This window comes from Haliotis asinina, chromosome 13, assembly GCF_037392515.1.
Source record: "Haliotis asinina isolate JCU_RB_2024 chromosome 13, JCU_Hal_asi_v2, whole genome shotgun sequence".
Taxonomy (NCBI): domain Eukaryota; kingdom Metazoa; phylum Mollusca; class Gastropoda; order Lepetellida; family Haliotidae; genus Haliotis; species Haliotis asinina.
Genome location: NC_090292.1, coordinates 19,201,477 through 19,227,324, shown reverse-complemented (window position 1 = coordinate 19,227,324; position 25,848 = coordinate 19,201,477). Strand labels below are relative to the sequence as shown.

The following is a 25,848-nucleotide window of genomic DNA, read 5'->3' as shown; positions in this document are numbered from 1 at the left end:
TCTCCCATCACTTTTCTTGACGTACTCACAACAGAGAACTGGGCATTAAAGTATTCAATGCAGGGCTCCAGATACCTTTAAGGATTGGTGTACTTACACCTCATATTGCAAGACTTCAGACAATTTTAAGGGTGGGGTGTACTTACACCTCATATTGCAGGGATTCAGATCAGTTTAGGGACGGGGTGTACATGTTCTTCATGTTGCAGAGCTTCCACTAACTTGTGTGGGTACGGGTTTACTTAAACCTCATTTCCATTTACTGATGGCATATTTCTCATGTTCTGATACAGTGTTGTTCCTCTGATGTTCTGATACACTGTGGCTCCACCCATGCCGTATGTTTTAAATGTCTACCTTTTCAGATAATAAGTTCACATTTGGCAGTGTGACTTGGTACAGTTAGTGACATCTACAAGCAGTAAATCTTCATATTCACATCACAGAAATGTTAGTCGAAATATGCACCTACCGATGGTATAATTCTGATCTTCTGATACTCTGTTACTCCATCTCGACCAACACCACTAGCTACAAGATACGGATGTTCTTTTCTACAGTTACTGTTCGACCTCTTAGGAAAGTTTCCAATGTTTTCATTTGGCAGCGTGACATACTCCAGCTGGTGTGTGTCATTCATCAGGCAGAACACCTTCACTGACATTCCCCTGAACTGAGGAGCTGAAGGCACGATGGTGTACTCTCCACTGTGAGCAGCTGGGTTGGCGGTCCTCAACTCAGCACATGTCGTAGGATCTGTTATATAGTAAGGACAAGAAAAACAGTTTAAAAGGCAACCGTGGAGACACGTGAATGTGTTCCAAATTTTAATGAGAAGCACGAGAGATGATTGGCTGATTTCAAGAGCATTATGATGACCATACCTCTGTCTATAAGAGATGTGCTTCTTTTAGAGATCGCTATACGTATCACAAACATGATACTCCATTGCTATGACATTTCGTATTATCTCCGCCATATCTGCCCATGGCTGGAAATGATATATTGCTGAGGAGCGGAGGAAACATGGTCCTGTGGTAGCGAGTCGTCAAAAGATGATACAGAACTCGGCCATTGACTTATTTGTAAAGATCAGTTGGATCCTAGCCTTTCATGACCTAAAACACAGCTACCAGCTTTGGCAGTTTCGTGAAACAGTGGTCAAAATTTTCATTGAGTCTTACTTTAGAAACATATGTACAAATAGCGTTGTGCAGTATATAACTTGGAAGTTTGGGGATTGCAAAATTGAGTGAGTGAGTAGTCCTTTTAGACATTGTGTAATTGTTTTGAAGTATTTGTCTCTGTATCGCTAATATTTGTCGCATTGGAAGAATACTTGATTCTCATCTTCTGTTTCAGTGGCATCACAGAATGAACACAAGTAGTTCGTACTTGAGCCATCCTCCTTAACTCTGTCCATGTTCACTTTAAAGATGTTACGTGATATACAAAACTTGATACGTGCTCAGATCAGATGTTATATTTAGTTCGTTTATGTAGGGCACCAGGCAAGGTTCACATTTAAACTGTGAATAATGGCTGAGAAAAGTGGAACTCTTGTTTCAATCGTTGTTCGAAAGTATGCATGTATAGGTGAACTTTAGTAACGCCCTGGTTTAACCAGACGTCAGAAAATCTGTTTCTGAATAGAATGAGTAGTATAGGGAATGATAGTCCGAAAACACTTTTCAAAAACCCCTCTAAAAAGCCTCATTTACTAAATGAGGCTTTGGTGGGACCCTTAGCTCTTGCTATTATTACCCCTACTACAAAGCTACGCTATCACGTTTACCGTGACTTGGCAGGCGGTAACACTGTGCCGTACGGTACGATCAATAATTCTTCTCTTACAAAACCCCTACCCGGCCCATCCCTCAAGTAGTACAAGTTAGGTTCGTCGGCTTTTATATCCACTTTATCTATGTTGTAAGTTTTGACCGACCATATAGGATCGGTGGCTCGCTTACGGCTATCACCCTCGTGTTCCCCCGGCTGGTATAGATACCTCACTAGTGCCCTATCCGGTATCTGTTTCTCCTTTCCACGCAATGGAGCAGACGACTCTGCTAACACTGATTTTAGTTTGATAGCGTCTGCCGGTTTCTTACCAGTGAGCCGGGTTACTTCATGGTTGATTGCCGACACCACCTCGGGTAACCTCGCTACCCATTCAGTCGATCGTTTTCCAGTGGTTGTCATTTCCCTAGCATATTGATGGCCGAACAAGCGCTCAGCCAAAGTCCTATTAAATCTCTCAACTATAGCTTGGCTGCGATGGGCTCCGGCCGTGCCACGTCTGACCTTTGTATCGTGTTTGGCTAGCAGTTGTGAAACGGCACCCATGAACTCCCGTCCTGGATCAACTTGCAGCTCTGTTGGCCAAGTCAGCGGGCTGCGTTTGTATATGCGTTCTAATCCTTTGGCTACTTTGGCCGAATCTTTCGTGGTCAAGGGTTCGGCTTCCTTGTAACGACTGGCTACGTCCACTACGGTTAAGGCATACTTGTACCTCTTATCATGAGGTAGGAACAGTAGGTCTGCCTGGTGAATGCTATTAGGTATGTTAATTCCGAAACTCCTTCTAGGTACGTAGCGTGGCGCCGGCAAATAGATCTGCCACAGGGCTTGTTTTTCAAGCCACGCTTTGGCTTTCTCTGGTGATACTCGTGCCATTTTAGATAGCTTATCTACTGCGCTAGCTCCTTTCCAATATCCACGCGGGCTGTAATAAATAGCCTCAAATTTTTTCATGTCCATACGCGTATGTGTTTATACCATCAATAGCTATCCAACGTTTCGTGTCCATAGGCGATAGGGACGTCTTGTTTATAGTCAGTCCGTATATCTTATGTCCATCACTTCTAAGCGTGTTCATCTTATGCCTAAAGGTACGGGTCTTGAACAGGGCCTCCTTGAATCTGGCGTGTTTGATGTGTTGTTTCACCACATACTTCTTAACCCCTTTAGCTTTTCGGATCTCACTATTGTCGGCTTTCAATATGGAGTACATCTTAGGCCTCAAACCTATGTACTCAGCTATTGGCGTGCCAGCACACTCGTCCTTCATCTTACCTAGGACCTTTTTATTTACCGTGCTGTGTATAGTATGGGTCTTAGGATAGTCGCTGGTGTCGTATAAATCGATGTGTTTTTTCATGTCCTCGTACACGTCCTCGGTTCGAATCTCCATCAGCAGGGAATCCGTGTCAGTGTACAGCACTTCGCACCTGTCGCCGTACTGTTTCTTGAGCTCGTTGTAGTAAAAGTCGTACATCAGGTGTTTGGATAAATCGAGGATACTCATCCCAACGTAAACAGGTCGGTTGAATTTTATGTGGCTTTTCTTCATGTGTATGGCAACTAGGTCGTCTGTGAATATTTTATTACGGTTGAATGCCGGACTGGCTATTAATTTCCTGAGCTTGTCTTCCTCACTAGATCTAACCAGTTTCACGGTTACGCGTTTCCTCAGGTTTTCCATAGTCTTACCAAACACCGAGTTGTTCATGAGCTTGTAGAGATTTTTCTCAAAATCACTGGTGGCTTTTTTTCGTAGGTTTGTGTTCATTCTGATGTAGGGCTCCATCCATGGGCTCTGGTCGAACATGAGCACCCTGTGTATTTTGGTCAGCCTCATACCCAATGACAGGTACAGCTGTAGGTTGCGATAGTGAACTATGTACTTGGTCTTATTCATTAAGTTAGGCACGAGTTTCTCAACGTCCGCCACACGACCACCTGACAAGTTATGTTGGTACTCAGACATCCAGTCTGTGTTAACCTTCATACGTTCGGGTGCAAGGGGATAGCTGTTGTGCGATGTGTGTAATTCCTTGGGATACTCTAAGTCAACTTCGAGGATATACCCTTTGTTCGAATCTGGTGCAATGCTCATAATATCAATGTTTGGTACCCATTCGAATCCTCCTGTAGGTAGATACTGGCTCATGGCCCAGCCGTACAGGTTATTTGCGTCGAGGTAGAGAATGTGATTGGTTGGTTTGTTAGGATCGTAACCTTTCACGTATTGATTATTTGCTTTCGCGTATCGTTTGGATACCATGGAAATCCCACCTCGCAAGCCTTTCTCAATGAATAGGTGCATGTCGTAATCTGTGAGCAATTCTAAATTAACTCCTGTCTTTTTAAGCAAGGCGTCCCACGACAGACCTGGGCTGGTGTAATACCATGCGGGGTCGAGTTTATACTGCTTGAAACATGTCCGCCGAAACGTCTCGAACACGTCGGCTAACAGCAGTACATCTGTCCTCAAGTACAGGTCGTGATAATCGCCAAGGTTCTTACAACCAAGTTTATTCCATACGTTAATCGCGTGCGAGTAATCGTCTCGTGAGACGGACGCCTCATTCAGCTTGCTATAAAAGCAGTCGATAGGAGGTAGTCTGGTCTCTGTGAACTTAGCCCAGCTATCCATGTACTCATATGGGTATACGCCCTTCCTCATGAGCAGGTGTCTAGTCTCGGCGTCTGTGTATCGATCTGTGATAGGGAAGGTATTGTTGGCCTTGACCAGACTGTCGAGTGACGACAGGAGGAATTGAAACGAGTCAATGAACCTAAGTCCGTTTAAGCTGAAGGAGATGTATCTCTCCATGTTGTTGGGAATGCACGATATATTACCATCGATTTTCGCGATGGCCTGCATAATCAAGTGAGAGTCGTATCCTCTCAAGTTGTGAAAGACAACGGGGATGTTTATTGTCTTAGGATTGATTTTAAGCTTGAGGTTGCACGCGTTGTGAGCGGCGCCTCTATACTTACCAGTTATGTGGCAGTGATCTCTCACCGAATCACCGTTAAGTGGTGAGTCGCACACGTGACAGTTAGTGCTACTAGCGTGAGCTAGCCTGTCGGCTCGGGTCATACGCATGGGAGCGATTCTATACAACGCATTCCTAATAATTTTTTCTTCCTCCTGTAAACACGTTAGAAACCTTTCAGCCGCGTCAGGGCCCCTATACACTACCGGAGCTTTCGTTTCCCCGTCACAACGGACGACAATGTATCCAAACGAACAGGCTTTATGCTCTTGTGTTTTGTGTGTGAAACTCCCACTAGTGGATGATTCCCCTACAACTAAGGCTTCGAAGTCGGCGTATATGATATAAGGCACAGACATTTGATTCTTGTGATTGTCGAATTTTAGGATATTTTCACCTTCCTTAGGCATGTCGACTCGTATGGCCGTCTGCCCAACACCTTGGCAATCCTCCAGGTGGGATTCTAATAAATCGGCCCGACTGAAACAGTGTAGGCATCGTACACAAAAGTGTTTTTCCCCAACGTGTTTCGACTGGTCGTGCAACAACCGGCTGAGATGTTTTATCCACGTGTAGTGATACTTTTCACCTTTTTGAATCATGAATAAATTAATAACTTGACAATCCTTCACCGGGCTGACCCTGTGTACTATTGTTGTGTTACCTTCGTGTCCAAAGACATTTATAGCCAGATTATTCTGTTTTTCTACTTTAGTGATCTGGGATATTGGGGTGGGTTCATCTATACCATCCCAGTTGAGCCCATCGTCCTGTGGATAATTAGAAGGCCTGTTCGGATTAGTGGCAGCTGGAAATAAGGCTGACCTGATAGATAACCTCAGGCAATCGTTTCCTCTATTCTTAACGTTTACTATGGCTTGTTTGTTCTTATAGTAGGGAGGCAAGGCTAGGTATGACCCACCTCTGAACGGCATGTATTTAGCTATATCTAGATAGACATTATCGATTTTATCTACAGCCCACCCGGACCCTAAGTGTGTGTAGCGTTCTAGGTATTCTCGTATCTGCTGAAAACTTGTATCGATTGATGCGTCAATGGTCTCTGCATGTGTGACGACCTCTTGTTTACCTCGGAAGTAAGGCTGAACATACTCAGTGGTACTCCCAACCTGCTTATCGAGCGACATTTTCACTGTGATCTGAAACTTGATACTTCCTAGATTATTTAGTTCCTGGTTGACCTTATCAGCTATCAGAGGCTTGATATCTGTAATGTCTATGTTTCTATCGACGTGCATGCGCCAACTTCCCAAATAGTTGCCTACAGCGTGCTTAGTGCGCACGAACTGTAGGTCAATAGCTCTATTCTGTCGTAATAATTCTAAAAGCTGTGGTTTTCTCATACGAGAATACCCGCCTAAACCCAAATCGTGTGCCTCGGTTTTCAGTTGTTTTACAGTGGGACGTGCTACGGGGGTATGTGATAACAATGCGGTTAACCCGGCTTTCCCCAATTTTGAATAACCCGTGTATCCAAGCTGTTTCGCTTGAGCTTTTAACTGTTTTACCGTAGGAGGGACTTCTAAACCTAGTAATCTCAACAATGCTGGCTTCCGCATTCTAGAATACCCGATAACACCTCTCTGTTTTGCGACCCTCTTGAGCTCGCGCACAGTAGTCATTGTGTTTACACCTAAGAGAACTAATGTCTAATTGGTTCACAGTAAGGGGAGGTAACTCCTCCACTCTTGATAAAAAATATTTTATTTCTTGTAATCACTTATTAACCAAACTCGGTTTGTTGGCCACAATTCTCGTAAGTCTTCCAACAGCTTGTGTGAATCTATGTAGGCATCGATCAGTGTTTGGTTATTTGATAACAATTCGATTAACCCGGCTCTCCCCAGGTTTGAATAACGCCGGCATCCAAGCTGTTTTGCTATAGCTTTTAATTGTTTTACCGTAAGATAGGCTTCCATATTCAAGAATGTACAGTAGACATGTTTACACCTAAGAGAACCAATCTCTAATTGGATTTTATCTTGAGCAGTCGCCTACGTTCTTTTATGTAGTCTTTTTTATTCTCGTATATGAGTTGATGTCTGACTACGTTCGCTCCGTGAGCTTTACATAAACAGTAGTGCCCTTTAACCCCGATACCACACACAGAACACGTGTAGTTAGGACTTCCCATATGGAAACAACAGAACCCCTGATTCCTGCATTTCCTACCACAGGCCTCGGTCTTCCCCATAAGTATATATTCACATCGGTATGGAGCGGGTCTCATGTTTACTTATATAGGTATTTTAGTTTAATTGCTTAGCAACCAACGCAGTAGCTGCTATACCCAACACTATGAAGCCCAGTTCACGATTCATTTGTCCCTTGGATGGTGTGTAGTACTGAGCGAGTGTGGGTTCATTGAGCGCTTCCAATCGTTTACCAGTTAGTAGGTAGTATTCTTTCATTGCTTCATCGACATCGTTGAATGTTTGAACGGCATGGTTTTCACGCTGGAGTTGTTCGTTAATGAAATCGAGCCTCTGGAGGCGTTTTTTAGCGTACTCGGCCTGTGCTCTTTGTAATTTCTCAGTAGCGAGATCGTGTCGCTTCCTTTCTTCCTGTATTTCAGCCGCGTGATCATCTCGTAGTTTCGAGAAGAGGAAATTACTCCCGGAAAATGCCAGGGCATTCACTAACGCCCCACCAACCATCATAGCTATCGTGGCCATCCCTATATTTATTTCATTATATTATCAGGTATTATTCCTTGTTTTACTAGGATGTCTTTTGTGGCCATCGCCATACCAAGGTTCATTATGAGCATACCCATATCCTGTAGGTTGAAATCTAGCTTGATAGTTGGTTGTTTAAGCACCATTTTAGTCAACCGAGCGTACCCTACTGCTAGACTGGCTACCACTGTGGCGTGGTATGCGTCGTTGACGAACGTTTTCCCCTCAGACATTATGTATATGATATAAAATATTAAAATTATAACATGATATGCGGGTCTACCATGGGGGATACCCCCACACCCCCACTGTTGGGGGTTACCTCACTGTTGGGTTGTGGCTCACTGTGGGAGGTGTATAACCATGTTATAACCACGGCAGCAGTTACGCCTACAGCCAACAACAGTCGGGTTGGGTTGGTCACTTTATGTTGGTTACACCACCGTTTTTTACCGGCAGCTACTCTCTTAGGATTCTTCTGTCTGGTTACTGTTGGAGGTACCTCCACTGAAGGGGTCACTGTTGGGGGTGGGGTCTCCTCCATCACTGTTGGGGGTACCTCCACTGGGGTTTCCTGTGCAGCATCCATCTATACTATTATTATTATTCTTTCTCTCAAATTGGCAATGTTTTGCCGTGATAATCGCCGCCGTCACTGGAGCCAACAACATACCATATTTGTGGTACAGCCCGCAGCTGATAGAGCTCACGGCGTGTTCGATAAAAGGGTCTTTATCTAGGTCCTCCCACAGGTAAAGTCGGCGCTCTGGTGGAATGGGAAGGAATTGTGATACAATACCGGTGTATATCTGGGTCATAGCCGATCCTATTGTCTTTGTCATTTCTGCTCCGAGCCGGGCCTCGTATCTAGCGTACAGCTTATCGATTTCTTCGGCTGACATTTTGTTAATTTTATCTGGAGTGTAGTCTCCAAAGTAATGTTTGGCTTTGCCGCCAACAGCCAACGCCACCAGTTTCTCTCGCTTGGGGGAATCCCCAGTTGGGGAACCCTCCACAGACAATTGTTCGAGCAATTCCTCACACTCCATCTTATAATATAACAAGTAAGATTTAGTTTTAACTATATAATACCCGATGCAGACAAAACACAGAGAAATGAAAGTTAAGTTGCACACGACAAATACTTCAAATATCATAGCTATGCTTAGCATTTGCTTAGCTTTGCTTAGCTTTTGCTTAGCTTTAGTATACTATATATGCTACTGGTTGGTCGGTCTTTAGTACGAGCTTAGCGTGTTTAGTTTCAGCGAGCTGTTTCTTTACCCGTTCCCGTTCTAATTTACTCATCACATCGTTCTCTCTCAAACACTCCTCGAACGAATCCCTGTCCTTGCAGTGAAATAAGGCCACCCATCGCGTCTGCTCCCTGAGGTCTTTCAACACCGAGTTGAACTTCTGCGTTAGCACCCAGACGCTGTGATTTGCATGCCGGCCGGAGAAGGCCAGGTACGATAGCATGTCTCTCTTTTTTGTTATCTCGCGATTAGCGCTGCAGTCGTCCAGTATAAACAGCGTCGGTTCCCCTTTAAATTTCTCGTGAAGAGCTTTCAACCAGTCCTGCAGGCGTGTTCCAGGGTCGATTTTGTGTACGTCCGGGTCCGTCATCACCCAAGGTCGCGCGTACGTTTTATTCATGCCCAGAGTAGGGCACATGATAACGATGTTATCGAACACATCCTTGTAGTAACCCTCCAACATATCCAACACGAAAACGGTCTTCCCACAGCCAGTCTGCCCGCATATGATAGCGCAGTGTGGGTCAGTGGGGAGGGGGAGACCCCCATACCCCCCAGAGGTTGGTCCCCCACTAGTAGATGGCTTGCACGAATCTCCCATTGTCTATATTAAGTTGCGCGTCCATAATTACGTACAGATATAATTTCAACTTACCAGCGGTTTGGGCCTTCTTATTAATCTGGATGGTTATCCCTTCGCTACCGTTATCTATACGACGCCCGCTACCGTGCAGTTTATCATCATCCGTGGATCGCATGTCCAACCATAGGGCGTACTTGGTGGTCAGGTATTCACCGATCTGCACGGAGCCGAGGTCCAGGTCCTTTGTTATATAATCCCCCACTGGTAGCTTTTTTATCTCATCCCACTGCTGGTGTGGCCTCATACCATGACTGAACAGCTGGTTGGGCACGCCCTCGATGGTAACTTCCACCTTTTCAATCTCGGGGTTGAAAAACTTCTCGCTATCCCTCCGGAATGGATCGTAATCCTCCACGGGGACGACCAGGATACCTTTCATCGATCGCGCCGGCACGTTCAGGTTGATATTCCACACAGTGTCGCTCTTATCTCGCACGACTGATCTATGCCTCAGTACACGATCGTACAGGATAGCCATCTTCCCAGAGTACTGGCTTCGAACCTGCCTGGCCAGCTCCGGGCTAGTGACCATGTCGAACTCAAGAGAGATGTTGTCTATGACATAACTGGCCTCATCACCGTTCGGCGTACGCACTACTTTGCTATAGTCGTTAAACGTGAGCTCGTATTCTAGCCTATCACCCAGCGCGGCCTGGTAAAACGGCGCGTGTCCCGTGAGCAACTCGAAGTCGAGCGGCACGCAGAATCGATTCCCGTATGCTAGAGCGATAGCCTTTTCACCGTCCGATAGCTTGTCTTGCTGGTCTGTCGTGAAGACGTATCCTATGCGCGCCCGGGTTGATTTGCTGATACCCTGGTACACATCATTGACTCGTTCTCTCTCGCTTTTCCAGAGATCCTTGTAGCAGTGAAACACGTCGCTGTCGTCGATGCTCAGCACCTCGTTACCGCTGATCTTGACGGTCGTTTTCTTGATGATAGCTCGACCCACGTTCCGCACTAGCTCGCGTTTGTCGTTGTCGGAGGTCAACGTGATATTGAACGCCAGTCGAACAGTGCCTGGTACAATGAGGTCATTCTCACCAAGGTTTGGAAATCTAACCAGCAGAGTTTGGTTCTGGTCTATCTTGCTGGGATTGTTGGTGATGGTCACCGACTGTCGCACGGCTCTGGCACCTAATGGCTCTCTCAATTTTCTGAAAGGATCTAATTTTCTACCGTACATTGTTATATAAATGAAATATATTTTTAATACTAATGGATGAAGACATACCTATGGATGATATGTGGGACGATAGTGCCCAGGCATTCAATGATGACCAGGAGACCTCATTCTCGCAAGGTGACGAGCTCCTTAAGGACGCCGTCAACGATTATTACGATGTAGTTGAAAATAAATCCAAACTCAAGCCGTTGGGAAGGAACTATTCCGATTTTACCCTCAGCAATGGCACGCTGCGTTTGAAGGCTCACCCGGATATCGATCTCATGCATCAACACACGAGAAAACCGCTTGCCTTATCAACATTGGCCGGTAAACATGGAAGTAAGTTTGTCCAAGATGAACTAGGCTTCACAGATTACGGTGGCGCGCGACCTAAGCAGTATCCTCCGAAGTTAGTTCAAGGTCTGGAAGGCATCAGGGACGCCACATCAGATCAAAACATGACTTATGATATTAAAAAGGTGTTGGCCGACTACGAGAACAAACCATTCCCAGGGCTCGAATTTACCGTTCGGGAACTGCGGGGGTTGGACTTGTTGATGCAAACCATTCGTGGTCAGCTCTGGAAAAGCACAGCCAAAATAAGTGAGATAGACGACCACATCGCCTATGAAAAGAAAAAACTCAGTGAAACTGAGGATGAGTCTATGAAAGCCACCATTGAGGAACGAATACGTAATTTGGAAGATGAAAGGCAGACCTGGTTGGAGACAGCGTCCGGCTACAAAGAAAAGCTTAGATCCCAGGTCAGCCGTATACGGGAAACCATCAATCAAGTTCTCCACCGAGACACCACGTTAGCAGATAGGATTAGGATATTGTTCCGGGAGCAAGGGATCACCATCGCCAGCATTCTGACTGCATTGGGTTTCATTATATCAACCCTGGTGGTGTCACTAACAGGAGGTACCCCTGTTGGGTCTACAGGAGGCGGCGGAACTCCAAGTGGCGGTGGGGGTGTTAAAGACTGGATTAAAAAACTCGGGGAAGGCCTAGCTAAACTGGCTGGTAAAGCCGCCGAAGCCCTTCCCGGCATCCTGGGTAGCATCGTCTCGTGGTTGTTGAGCGCTCTGTCTAAAACTGCCATGTGGCTCAGTCAAAACCTGTGGGCAGCCATCGTCGCCGTGGCGGGTCTGGTGTACGTAGCGGCTAAGAAATCTTTAACCAAATAAGTCCCAAAGTTACCCCACCAACCACTAGGGCCGTTTTATTATCAATATGCTGCTGATAGGGGGGTAACCCCACATGCATATGGGTGTGTGTGGGGGGCACATGAACTTTAGGCTCCGGGGGTGGCGCCACTATACCCTTTTCATGTGGTGGGATGTGTGGGATATAGGGGGTGTTAATATCGGGGTTGATACCCAACTTTTGGTCCGCCGTGGCTATGACTATTTTGTTGTTATAACCCACCACTTTTTTTATTCTCAGTTGCATATCACTCGGAGCCATGTACAACCCCACGCCGAACACGTAATTGACTTTCGATCTGGCGTATTCTAACACGTTTTGGTAGCGTTCGATGGCCCTCGGGAGATCAACTGGAGAATTGATAGCATCATCAACGTTGGAAACGAATTGTGTCTGAGCGTCGTAAGCAGTTCCCTTACCGAGGATGTTGGAACGCGTCATAGACTGCGCACCCAACAGCGCCCACACGTACGTTCGAATCGAGTCGTTCAAGCGTATTGTACCAGCACGAGTGAATCCTTTCGATGTTTTTGAGATCATTTTAGTCCAGGCTGTGGCTGCATCAGGACTGGTTTGCTTTATACAGCTGACATGGATCTTTTCATTCGTTGTGGGGCCTGTAAATGTATGCCGGTTTGGGTTGTATGAACCATCTTTAGAACCGGCATAATATTTTCCGGACCTGTAGAAGTACACGAGAACTATACCGAGACCATGGTTCACACCAGGAAGGCGAAAGTCTTTATTCGTTGGAATCTCAAACTCCCCACAAATACGTTCATAAGCGCGTCTATCATAGGGGTTATTCGTCATACTCCACGCTTTATCTTGGGGAAGAGGAGCACTTATTTCCTTCAATATTCGTCTCGTTTGATAATAAATATGAAACAAAACAACCGCCTTACTCAGTTCGTCTATACCATAGTCTGGTGTCACACCCGACCCTGTCGTCACACACCACACAGCAAAGTTGAGTTGGTTCTGCCAAAACTGCATTGGGTTTTGATTCCAGTTTACCACCGCCTGCGCGTTATTAACGGACACGACATACTTTTCAAAGATATCAATAAAGGTTGTTTTAAACCCCGTACCATCTGCATTCACCACGATTTTCAAGTGTGCTAAATCCATATTATAATATATAAATTATATAATATAATATGTACATAACACTTCCAGGAATAACTAGCGGTGAGGCCGTTCAGCTGACGCACGCGATCGATAACACGTCAGGTCAACTCGAAGTCGCACTCTGCGATATCACCTACCTACCGCAATGGACTAACATTAATATCAGCAACAATAAGCTGTTCGTCAGTGGAACTCGCAGTCAAATAACTGACGGCTACTACAGCGTGTGCTCGCTAAACGACGAGGTCTTCAAACCCCTGGGAGCCGAACTCAAGATGAACGACTCAAACGGCACAGTGGTGTTAATCAACAACGGAAGAACCTCCTTGAGGCTCGGCCGACCATTAGCGAGGATACTCGGTATGTCTCCTGACGAGATAAAACCAACAACAACCGTCACAGGCACGAAGTTACCCGAACTAGTACCGTACCGAGAGCTGTACATTCATCTCGATCAGGTGAGCACAACGTATAACATTCAAGGAGGCCACCCTTCCACTATACTGAGAGCAGTGCCGGTGAAAACTGAAAAATTCAACGACGGTAGAACCGAGTCGTTTTCACCACGGCAGTATAAGAGATTAACCCAGGGCAACATACCTGAACTGACAATATCAGTGTTAGATATAAATCATAATCCTGTAAATATAGGATACCTCAGCTTAACGCTTCACGTAACATGACCAGCGCACAAGGACCCGGAGTGAAAAAATGCGTCAATATCGGGATCTCCGACCTCGGAGACACACGCGGTTTCGACGCTCCCGGAGTAGATGGTAAAACGTACGCCTTGCAACTGAAAAACAACATTTACAAACGCGTTGAAATCCCCTCCGGTGGAGCCCTAAGTGATATGATAGATACCACAGGGGCAACAGCCAACACTAAGTACGCCCTCGTCAACACCGGTGATGACAACTGGAGAATATACCCATCATTCGGAGGTAAACTGTTCGACTTAGACGATGTTGAGAGCACTACCGTCGTCAAAAACAAACCATATATGCTCGTCTTCACCGAAGATGACAAGTGGGTGTTGTTACCCGATAACAAATGGTTTCTCAATATTAGACTCGTCTCCCCTTACGTGTTCACGGATAACAAAGACAACCACCTAAACAAAGTCGTGAACAATGGAACCCTGCTCGTGGCTTACATCCCAACTCAGAGACGTAGCATAGTCGTCAGCCCAGTCAACACTATAGCAGCCCACATGCTATCAAGTAAACCGGCCATGCAAAACGTGAAATTGCAGTTGGTGTCTGAATTCGAAGGCGTGGTTAAGATACTGGAGAGTCTACCGGCAAACTCAACACTGTTCATCAAAGTCTACCTAGGGGAACCATCGGGGAATGATGTCGAGATCGTGAAGGGGATCAAACTCGGGTGGGTGAAACGACACCAGTTTCAAGTTTGCAACGTTTACGTGCGGGTGGGTGTCGACTCCAAGACCAGTCTGCAGGGGGTCAACGTGATCGTAGAAAACAAGATATCACTAATCAATATCTTCCTGCCTGACAACATACACTTCATGGGTATCAAGTTAACCCCTGAATTATTATCAGAAAACCAGTTGGAAATTATATCATAATAGTATAATAATGACTAATCATCATCCCAACACTACACTTAACGACCTGGGAGATACAGAGGGATTCGATCATCCTGGTGAGGAAGATGAATTCTACATCCTACACTTCAAAGACAACATGTACAGACCGGTGCCGTTACCAGATTTTAAAAAACCTAAATGGCTGATCAACTTAACACCCACCTCACCTTATATCACAATAGACGAAAATAATTGGGTCACTAAGATTAGGAACAACGGTATCTGGGCCGGGGATTTCATTCCGGAGAGGGGATTATCACACAGACAATCTTATAGTCACGACAAAAAAGGGTTATCAACTTACTACGAAAATGAATTAACATTTAGTAATCCTGAAATAATAACCCCCCCTTTCACACTCATCATAGAAGTCTTCCTTAAGTATTCATTCGATAGAGACCCCCTAATAGCACACCAAATTTTACCCGGGGTGTCAATACGCTGGGATTACACAACCGATTATTGTCGTATTGTTATACAACAGGATACCACGGGTCCTATAAACCACTTAATAAACCCCAGTGAGGTTTTTATTAGTATAGGATATTTTATTAGCCTCTCACCTATTGCCCTGAATACTAGTATAGAACTTATAGGCTTCAAATACATTGATAGATTTTTAACTGAACCCCAATTAAAATATCTTTCAAAATATATATTATAGGATGGGTCTGTACCCAGTCGTAGAGGAAGTAGCTAAGACGTTAGAAACCGTAGATGGGTTCCGCTTGAGGCAGTTATGTGATGTAAAACGTCAACTAGAACAAGACCGTGACACGCGGAAAGCACTATGTAAAAAATATAATAGAGCTTTCAATATCGTGGATGGGGCTGACACTACCCTTATGGCAACCAGCATGGGACTAGGGGCGGCAGGCGTTGGGTTGTTAACCACCATCGTGGCTGCACCTATAGTGCTAGGTATTGAAATAACGGCTGGGGTGGCAGGGTTGGTAGGGTTGGCGCTTAAGTTAGTATCACGCAGACTTAATCGTAAGGCATTGAAACACGACGAGATCAGGGTTCTGGCCGAAGCAAAGCTGAACACAGTGAGTGAGCGAATTTCCACGGCACTCTCTGACAGTAAGATCTCAGAAGAGGAGTTTAGTTCAATCCTCTCTGAACTCAAAAAATATAACGGAATGAAACAAGATATTCGATCCAAGTCTCGTAAGTCTGCTATCAGCGAGGATGAGAAAAAAAAGTACATAGCACAGGGAATACAAAAAGCCCAGCAAGCCTTTATTATGAACACCAAAGAGATCGTAGGCGGTTCACGTTAAACTGTTTCATCGATATAAACATAACATAGCCGTAAGCGAGCCACCGATCCTATATGGTCAGTCAAAACTTACAACATAGATAAAGTGGATATGTACTACTTGAGGGGTGGGCCGGGTAGGGGTTTTGTAAGAGAAGAATTATTGATCGTACCGTACGGCACAGTGTTACCGCCTGCCAAGTCACGGTAAACGTGATGGTGTGGCTTTGTAGTAGGGGTAATAATAGCAAGAGCTAATGGTCTCACCAAAGCCTCATTTACTAAATGAGGCTTTTTAGAGGGGTTTTTGAAAAGTGTTTTCGGACTATCATTCCCTATACTACTGAATGAGTGTGGCACTGGATACCCAGTTTATTCTGCCCATGTCATCAAACGTTTTTAGCATTCTGCTGCATTGTAGTGGATAATGTTTTTGATTCATACTGACTATCTGGAACCCAAACTTAGTTACTTGTCTTATCTTTTCTTTCCTGGAACATCCCCGGCTTACATGCAAAATTGAAAAAAATAGGATAATCATAGTGTGTAAAATATTTGATGTATTCTGCATTTTGGAGACAATGTTATGCGTGTGAAAACCTGTAAAATGTACTTAACTTTTTATAAATGTTTCATTGTAGATGTGGAAGTGAACGAAGTACATTTTACATAAGATACTCGGAAACAAATGAACAAATGATCGTTGATTGGATGCGAAGGGAGATGGATACAGTGTTATAGCGCCATAACTGCTCTCAACAGGCTCCTCTCGTGCACGTGGGCTCACATAAGCATTAGTAAGATACTGTCACGTTTTCGCTGCCTTTTCAGAAATTCCAGGGAAATAAATCGGGGCGGCTAGACTGGAATGGATGTTTCGATTCTTCAATTGAAAATTGTGCACTGAACCAGCTAGTACAAGAGTGCTCCAGGTTGTTAACAGTTGCTAAGTTATGTTCTCCAGGTTCTTATCAGTAGCTGAGTTATGTTGTCCAGGTTGTTTTCACTAGCTCTGTTATGTTGTCCAGGTTATTAACAGTAGCTGAGCTTGTTCTCCAGGTCAGGTTCTTAATAGTAGCTGGGCTTGTTCTCCAGGTTTTTAACACTAAATTAGTTATGTTCTCCAGGTTGTTGACACTAGCTGAGTTTTGTTGTCCGTCCTGGTGACAGTAGCTGAGTTATGTTGTTCACGTTGTTACCACTAACTAATATTTTCCAGGATTTTACTGCTAGTTGTGTTATGTTCTCAATCCTGTCAACAGTAGCTGAGTTATGTTTTCCTCATTGTCAATAGTAGCTAAGTAGTAGCTTGTTATCACTATCTCCAATATGTTATCCAAGTTGTTAACACTATCTGAGCTATGTTGTCCAGGTTGATAACACTAGCTGAGCTATGTTGTCCAGGTTGATTACACTAGCTGAGTTATGTTGTCCAAGTTGTTACCACTAACCGAGTTTAGTTGTTTAGGCTGTTACCACTGAGTATTGTTGTCCAGGGTTCTAACAGTGACGGAGTTATGTTCTCTATATTTTAGCAGCAATTGGAATGGTTGTCCAGGTTGTTACCGCTATCTGAGTTAAGATTCTGTAGGTTGTCAACAGTAGCTGAATTATGTTGTCCAGCTTTTTACCACTGGCTGGGTTATGTTGTCCAGGTTGTTACCACTAACTGAGTTATGTTGTTTAGGTTGTTATCACTAACTGAATTATGTTGTTTAGGTTGTTACCAGTAAATGACTTATGTTGTCCAGGTTGTTACCACTGAGTATTCTTCTCCAGGTTGTTAGCAGTGATGGAGTTATGTTCTCTATTATGTTACCAGCAGCTGGAATTGTTGTCCATGGTTATTAACGGTAACTCTAATTGTGGTTCACGTTGTCTTGAAACATTTATGAGAAACAAATAGCATTTGATTTTTGCGCAAACGTCTCACTCGATCATAATGCCGTGGCATTCGAAACGTCATACAGTGCATGTGTGCAAGATTTCTTGGAGACTTTGTTTTTCTTTCTATTTGTCAATTACAAATGAGTGTCAACTTGAGACGATGAACGTTTAGCATTAATAGAATTTTTTCCACGTGTATTTATCCAGTGCTTTCTTCGTTATTTGTTGTTTTACGCCGCACTCAGCAATATTCCATATGATGGCAGTCTGTAACTAATTCCAGTGCTCGAAAAACCAAAGTGTCGATCTTTGGTATGGGGATATGACATGTGTCATCCAGGTCAGCGAACATGACCACCCACTCCTGTTTGTCGTTTCGGTAAGCATGATTTGCTGAAATTTAGTTTTAACTTCACAGTAATTCGTACCGAAAGATTCACATTGAGATTTCAGGTATATGACGAAAGGAGTAGTTACGGAAAATAATTGTAAGTCATTAGTGAGGTTAGATTTACACTTCTCTCAGCAATATTCCATCCATAGGGTGGAAAAATAAAATATCGAATCTAAACCAGACAATCCAGTGATGAGCATCAACAGCATGAGCATCGAGCTGCACAATTGGAAACCGGTGGTGTGTGTCAACAAAGTCAGCACACCAGGTTCCTGTTAGTTGACTTATACCAATATTCCAAATCAGGCCTTCGTGTAGTACTCTGAACAAGTCCTATGATACAGTTGTGTTTTGTGCAAAATTCCTCCGTTGTTTTTTGTTTTCACACTGATACTTTTGCATACATATTTCAACGTATTATTTTCATTTTAGGGAATAAACAAGGTAAGACTTGCCATTTGCCCTAACGAAAACAAAACACAGAACGAGTCAAATGAATACTCTTTCTCGTTTTCAGTAATTCTGAATTCAGAGTAAACTGTCAGTTCAGCAATTCCTTTTCCCTTTTAATGTTTCATGCCATTTATACAATTCTCCTATTCAACACACCTAAAAACAACACAATATGAATCACCATAATACAAAAAAGAAGAAACGCACTGTGTACACGTATTCAATGAATCATCCTCGTACGTAAATGGTGAGCTTTACTTCTGCTATGATCTAAAACATTAGCTCATTGAACACTCATGCTTCCAGTACCAAGAGTATAGGAATCTAACGTATTGACTATGTAATATTTTCACGTTAAAGAATCTACTGACTACGGTACCTTGTTTGTAGGTGTCAAACAAAACTTTGCCTGGGTTGATGACACCACCAAATACTGGATCTGTGTGTCGTGTGATGCACAAGCGGCTTGTGTCTGAATACTGGAACTCTCGGCATGACCTGTAAAAGCACAGGGCGGCACAGGTTGTTCGTCTAAAAACTTGCTGGATATGAAGATTTTGAGGGTTGTCTAAATCGGCGGGAGCTCCACTTTGGTACTTCTTAAAATGGGTCTCTTCCAAACCGGATGTTATTGAAATACAGATAACCAAGAAAAAGCATCTGTTAAAGCTTATAACTGTCTGCATCTTGAAAGACGTTTCAGTTAAGGTCTTTACACAAACAAAAAGGTCCTATTCTGTACAGGTAGGATAAACTAGATCTTATCGTCACAGAACGAAGTCCCCATATGTCTATAAGACAAATACGATTCATATGACATGAGAATTGGTGGTCATCCCTTGTTCAATAAGATTATTCCACGTCGCTCGCTTTGTTACAGAATTGATTTCTTGTGAGCTGGCACTACATTTTATGTATTTCTCATGACCTTTATCGCCATAGTTAACTCAGTAACCCTTGGAGCCGCTCCACTGCCCAACATCTTGGACCCCTCGCTGACTTTGTGGCTCGCTGTGGCCAGACTAATTAGTGCTAGTCACACCTGATTTCCCTGGCGATGGCAGGAAACTCGTCTCGCCATGCAAACAAGTCCTAATTGTTTAATTGTGTCATAAAGATCTAAGTGGAAAGGAGGCCGGTGTCAAATATTACTGCATTTCATGTCATCTTATTGCATACGTCTCTTATAACCCTATGGCGACTTGACACCTGTGTCGTCTCTGTATGTACAAGATGAGACGTAAATAAACAGATCCTTACTCTCTAATTTACACCATCAACTTCACACCATTTAATTCATTGAATTGAATTTCAAAAAGAATCTATTCACTTTAGGGGGTTATATACTTTTGTTAATAATAGATTCTGAAGGAGAAGTCACATTTTACATTTTTCAAAATAGTAATTTTTGCGAACACATTTGAAGAAGAGTACCAATACATATGTATGTAACATACAATAGATTCACAGTTTGTCACTTTGTTTCATCTTCATTTAATGCTGCTAACATGCATTACCATACGTACATATACAAACTGTATGATATATTTGCCTTGGCTAGACTTGAAACAAAGCTTAACGTGATAAGATGGAATCAAGTCTACCGAATAGAACGTTTAGTATCTCAATTGCTGGTTATAGTGGCTGGATATCTATGAACAGTTGTATTACGAGGTTGACAGTTGGTGAGGCGTGGCATAAATTTCTGAAGAGCATGCTCGGTCACTCAAGAGATTGGATAGAGAATGATTATTTGCTACACGTTTAGTATCTCAATTGGTCGCTATAGTGACTGATCACTGGATACCTATGGAGCTTTGTATCACGAGGTACCTGTCACATTGGAGGGGACAGTTGATGGGGCGTGGCATAAATTTCTGAAGAGAATGTTTGGTCACTCAAGAGATTGAATAAAGATCAATTATTGCCTACATCGTTAACCAATGGATTTTGCTACGGTGAATAAACTGCACTCATTCACTCACTCACTGGTGTCTCCTGACATAATATTGCTGGAACGGTGTAAAGAGCGATGTTAAACTAATCTCACTCCCCTGTCATATTTTTTTATTACTGTAACAGTGTAAAGAGCGGTGTTCAGGTACACTCACTCATTCACTCACTCACTCACTCAAATGAGGTTCAAATGTCTTGATACGTCTTGAAGATAAAAAGTGTATTGTATTCCTGCCATTGCAACGCCTTTGAGGAAAAACCGTTTCATTCATCCCAATGGTGCTACACAATGCCATTTAGAAAGTGGTCAAATGAACAAATGTTATTTTTGGCATTACATTTTCGCAGTACAATACAAATTCTACTACTTTTGTTGTGTAGCCCAATCCGGGATTCGAACCCCCAACTTCAGAGTCAGTCCCCTAATCTGCTCCGCCACAGCGACTTCCGCTGTACTAGAGTTTGTACTGCACTAAGAAAGTGAAATCCCAAATATAGCATAAGTTACAAGCATAAACCTCTTCTGCTTGGGCTCTGATGACGCAGCGAAACATTTGGCAACTTCATAACGTCATTCGGCTGTAACAGAATCTACTGGTCATTGTACAGATTCTTCACACAGTCCAATGCAGATCATAGCATCATTAGCACCAGAAATATGATATTAGGATTCACACTTAACTGAGACGGAGGCCCAGTACATCAGAAACAAATTAGTGGAAATCAATGCCGGAGGTCAACGACTGCACGCCTACCTCGCAGTTCACTCCTACTCCCAGCTTGTACTTACGCCATACTCATACGACTACGTCAAACCAGACAACTACGCTGAAATCGTAGGATATGAAATATTATTATTTTTGGCTTAACTTAAATCTTTACCTAAAAATAACGATAATTCCTTTCTTGCAAAGCTGTAGTACTTACACCCTATTTGTACTATCGGCTGCAGCTGAGATAACGCAGGCCCTGAGGTTCCCCTTCAACACAGACAACACTTGGGGACACGGACCAACCACTCTTGTGTGCGTACACTAAGACATTACCGTGAAGATCTTATTTAGGATTGGCCTGTGAAGGTCCCGATGTAGAATAAGCCTCCAGCTACCCATGCTTGCCATGAAAGGCGACTATGCTTGTCGTAAGAGGCGACTAACGGGATCGGGTGGTCAGGCTCGCTGACTTGGTTGTCACATGTCATCGGTTCCCAATTGCGCAGATCGATGCTCATGTTGTTGATCACTGGACTGTCTGGTCCAGACTCGATTATTTACAGACCGACGGCATAGTCGTAAGTATTGGATATTGTTCGGCCCGTCTTGTCGACATAAGGCTTCATGCGGGCCACACAGTAACATGCATGTTCTTTTGTAAGGTTCGCATACAGTTCCTTTGCGGTGATATAAGGCTTTTCGGCAGAGGTGAGATCTCGGAAAGCTTGTTCAACCTCCGAAGTGGACGAGACGTTTTTTGTCTCTCGACTGATCATTGAACGCCATGTATTGCTGAGTGCAGCGTAAAACTGAACTCAGTCACTCGCTATTTAGAATTGGTCTTAACCGCCGTAAGAGGTGACCTAGTTGATGGCAGACACTGGTTGAAATTTAGAAACGACCGCCTTATAGCTGGAATATTGTTGGAGTCCGGCTCTAAACAGCCAAAGCAATAATGTGGAAGCAGTCTGTTAATCATATCCTAGAATAGAACAGTGTTGTGCCCCACTCAGGGATATTCCAGCTATGTGCAAGTACATACTCATGTCTGTACCAGACAATCCAGTGATCAACGACATGAACATAGATCTACGCAGTTGGGAACCGCTGACATGTGTCACAAGAGTCTGCCAGGATGACCACCCGATTCCGTTAGTCGCCTCTTACGACAAGCATGGGCTACTGAAGATCTTCCCGGATCGTTTACCAAAATTACGCTTTAGCTGATATATTATTTATTTACCCACATTACACAGTTGTCACAGACCACAGTAGCATAACTTCAAGGTGTAGCATATTCATTCCTGAAGGTTGGGTTTTCTGTTTAACGCCACCCTCACCAATATTCCTACCACAAATGTGAACTCACGCACTCAATATGGGTTATTACATGCGCTACAAATATCACTTTATTGTATGAAATATTTTTGCTGCCTAATTTTCGATTTGATATCTAATGTAGTTTTCAAGTAATATTGTTCTATTATTAAGCTGGTTAGACATCTTCTGACATTTTTGACATGCCATCATAACCCAGCTGCATAGAACGAACCCAGTGATGTTGATCACTGGATTGTCTGGTCCGGACTAGATTATTTACAAACCGCCGCTATGTTGTGTAGATCCCAAGTATGTAGATCCATGTTCACGATTAAAACACTAAACTCTGTGGTCCCGATTTCATTGTTTTATGCCTGGAAATGGCTGAGTGTGTTGTTCAACAAGAAACCATAATTTCTTTCAGTAATGATCATCATTTGCAGATCCCGTGTCCGGGGCTAGCGACGACTGAGTCATGCTTGAGGAAGGAGCACGATACTCCTACACCTATGAACTTCGCTCCACGGATGCGGGCTTTGACATTAGCCCCACCAATATCATCCCCAATGGCTACGAGTTCTGGCTCTCAGTTGTTGCCCTGGGTTGCAACATGAGTGGAAACTCGGCCACATGTGATTTCTAAATCCTGCAATTTCCCAATAAGAAAATAACTAAATTCGTTCGTCAGAGCGTTGTAGAAATTGATCATTATTATCAAAGGTCTTACAGATATGACCTTGAAATAAAGAAATAGCATCTGACTTCTGTTTTATTATATACACTGGAGTTTGATAGTTTGTGTGCGTGAATGTTCCCAGAAATGCCAAAGCCTGAAGACAAGAAAGCGAGTCAGAATAAATAATATATTGTTTATGTTTTGGATGTCTTTGAATATAGTTAAGAGCTGTTAATATGGCGTTTGCTTCAGCTGTAAAAATTGAGCTGTCATCGGGTAATCTAGAAGAGATTGCTCTGGATCCAGTGACAGTGGCACAAGAGACTGTGCTACCACCCTTGGATCCATCTGTAAATAAGGATTTGTAATTGATATATTTATATTTTAATTGTCGATATTCCTGTTTATATTGTAATTCATTAGTGTCTGATTTTTTAAACTGTGTCAGAGTGGCCTAACCAACTGCCAAGAAGACAGCAAACGCAAAGGAGCTATATTTTCCAGCTCAATGCCGGCAGCAAAAAGGAATGTTTTAATTCTATGCCCAAGAGGTGGAGCAAGAGAAGATTGCTTGGTGTATAAATCCTCGTAGTGGGGACTAAAGACACAGTTGAAAGCAGAGTTAGACTTGTTAGAATATAACTTTGTAATATACTGTAAGGATAATTTTATACGGCGCTGTTCAAGAGATGGTTCATCTGCCTCAACGTAGAGACTGTCAACTGGAGAAGTTCTAAAGGAACCAAGACAAAGTCTTAGACCTTGGTGATGGATCGTATCTGACAGTTTAAGGTTGCTTTTGCAGGCTCCACCATATACAATGGAGCCATAATCAAGTTTGGAACGAATGTGTAATCTATATAGATGAAGGAGGGTAGTTTGATCCCCTCCCCACTTTGAATTGGAAACATCATTTAACAAGGATGTCCTCGAGTGCCTTTAGGCATTTAGCTTTTAGTGACTTAATATGTGGCAGGAAGGTTAAATGTGAATCGAAAATAAGACCCAAGAACTTGGCCTCCTTAACAACTTTGATGGGAGTGCCATTTAGATATAGTTCAGGATCTTTATGTGGTTTATATTTACGACAGACATGGATATAATTTGTTTTGGATTTAGAAAATTTAAAGCCGTTTTCAAGACACCATTTATTTATTTCGTTTAAACACAACTGCAGTTGCCGTTCAATAGTATAGATGTTTTGCCACGGCAAGAAATGTTAAAATCATCCACAAATAATGATTAGTAGATTGAATCATTTACAACATTTGACAAACTATTTATCTTTATACTAAACAGTGTAACGGACAATATATTGCCTTGTGGGACACCCTGATCCTGATTGTAATGATCAGACAGGGTAGAATCCACTCGTACTTGAAATTGCCTATCATTTCAAAAGTTGGATATAAATTCAGGCAAACGACCCCGTAATCCAAAATCATGTAAATGTTTTAAAATACCATGTTTCCATGTGGTGTCGTATGCCTTTTCTAGATCGAAGAAGATCGACACTGAGTGTTGTTTATGAACTATGGCATGTTTAACAAAAGATTCAAGACGCACTAAATGATCAATGGAACTACGATTTTACGGAAACCACATTGTATATCAGTTAGAAGATAATTGGTTTCCAAGTACCAAACGAGCCGATTATTGATCATGCGTTCCATGGTTTTGCAAACGCAGCTAGTAAGTGAAATTGGTCTATAGTTTGCAGGATCAGTATGATCACGTCCAGGTTTAGGGATAGGGACAATTATAGCACTGCGCCATGAAGTAGGAAATTTTCCAGATGTCCACATGTCATCAAAAATATGTAACAGAGTTTCTAGACATGATTCTGGTAAATGCTTCAGGAGCTGATAACGTATGTTATCAGCTCCTGAAGCAGTATCGTGAGCCTGGTCAAGAGCAGTTTAAAGCTCATGTATCGAAAAGGTTTCATTGTAATCTTCCCCATTATCGGAACTGGAATTAATAGCTTTCTTTTGTTGTAGTAGTTGGTATTTTGGAACTTAGGTTCATAATTTGACGAGGAAGAATGTTTTGCTAAAGTTTCACCAAGTTTATTTGCAATGACGGGTTTACTAGTTAACAACTGGTTTCCATCTTTAAGATGCTGAATGCTAGATTTGGAGCCCTTACCTTTGATTTTTTGGATCGTGTTCCAGACTCTAGACATTGGCGTACGCGAATTCATGTTCGAGGCATAATTTTGCCAGGATTGGCGTTTACTTTGCTTAAAAGTACGCCGTGCTTTAGCATTTAAAATTTTAAATTTATTTAAATTATGTATCATTGGGTGTCGACGGAAATAGTGTTCCGCCTTTTGTCCGATCCTTTCTGGCCTGTTTGCAATTATTGTTGAACCATGGTTTCCGAATATGTCGAATAACAGAGGACTGTGGTATACATTCGTCAGCAATGATATTCATTTCATCAGAAAAACGTTTTATAGCATCAGGAATATTGATGAAAAGTTCAGGTTTAAGCTTGTCTGCACACAACATTTCATATAAAGCCCAGTTAACCTTTTTGAAGTTCCATCTGGATGATGAAGAAACATCGGATGGGGTTACAGGTTTTAATAGTGTTGGGAAATCGTCACTACCACAGAGGTCATCATGGATTGACCATTCAAATTCATTTAACTCATTAAGGCCGAGAGCCGCGTATATGCGGC

At 43.1% G+C, this 25,848-nt stretch overlaps 1 protein-coding gene across 1 annotated transcript in view; it reads right to left on the bottom strand.

The window, feature by feature from the left end:
- LOC137259390 (uncharacterized) overlaps positions 1-19,183 on the bottom strand; it is a 53,928-nt gene extending 34,745 nt beyond the window's left edge. Inside the window, exons 1-2 of the mRNA XM_067797058.1 lie at positions 18,877-19,183; positions 473-756 (exon numbers count right to left, since the gene is read on the bottom strand). Of these exons, the coding sequence (XP_067653159.1) occupies positions 473-756; positions 18,877-19,183 (591 nt within the window). The remainder of the gene's footprint in view (positions 1-472; positions 757-18,876) is intronic.
- Positions 19,184-25,848: the final 6,665 nt, after the last annotated feature.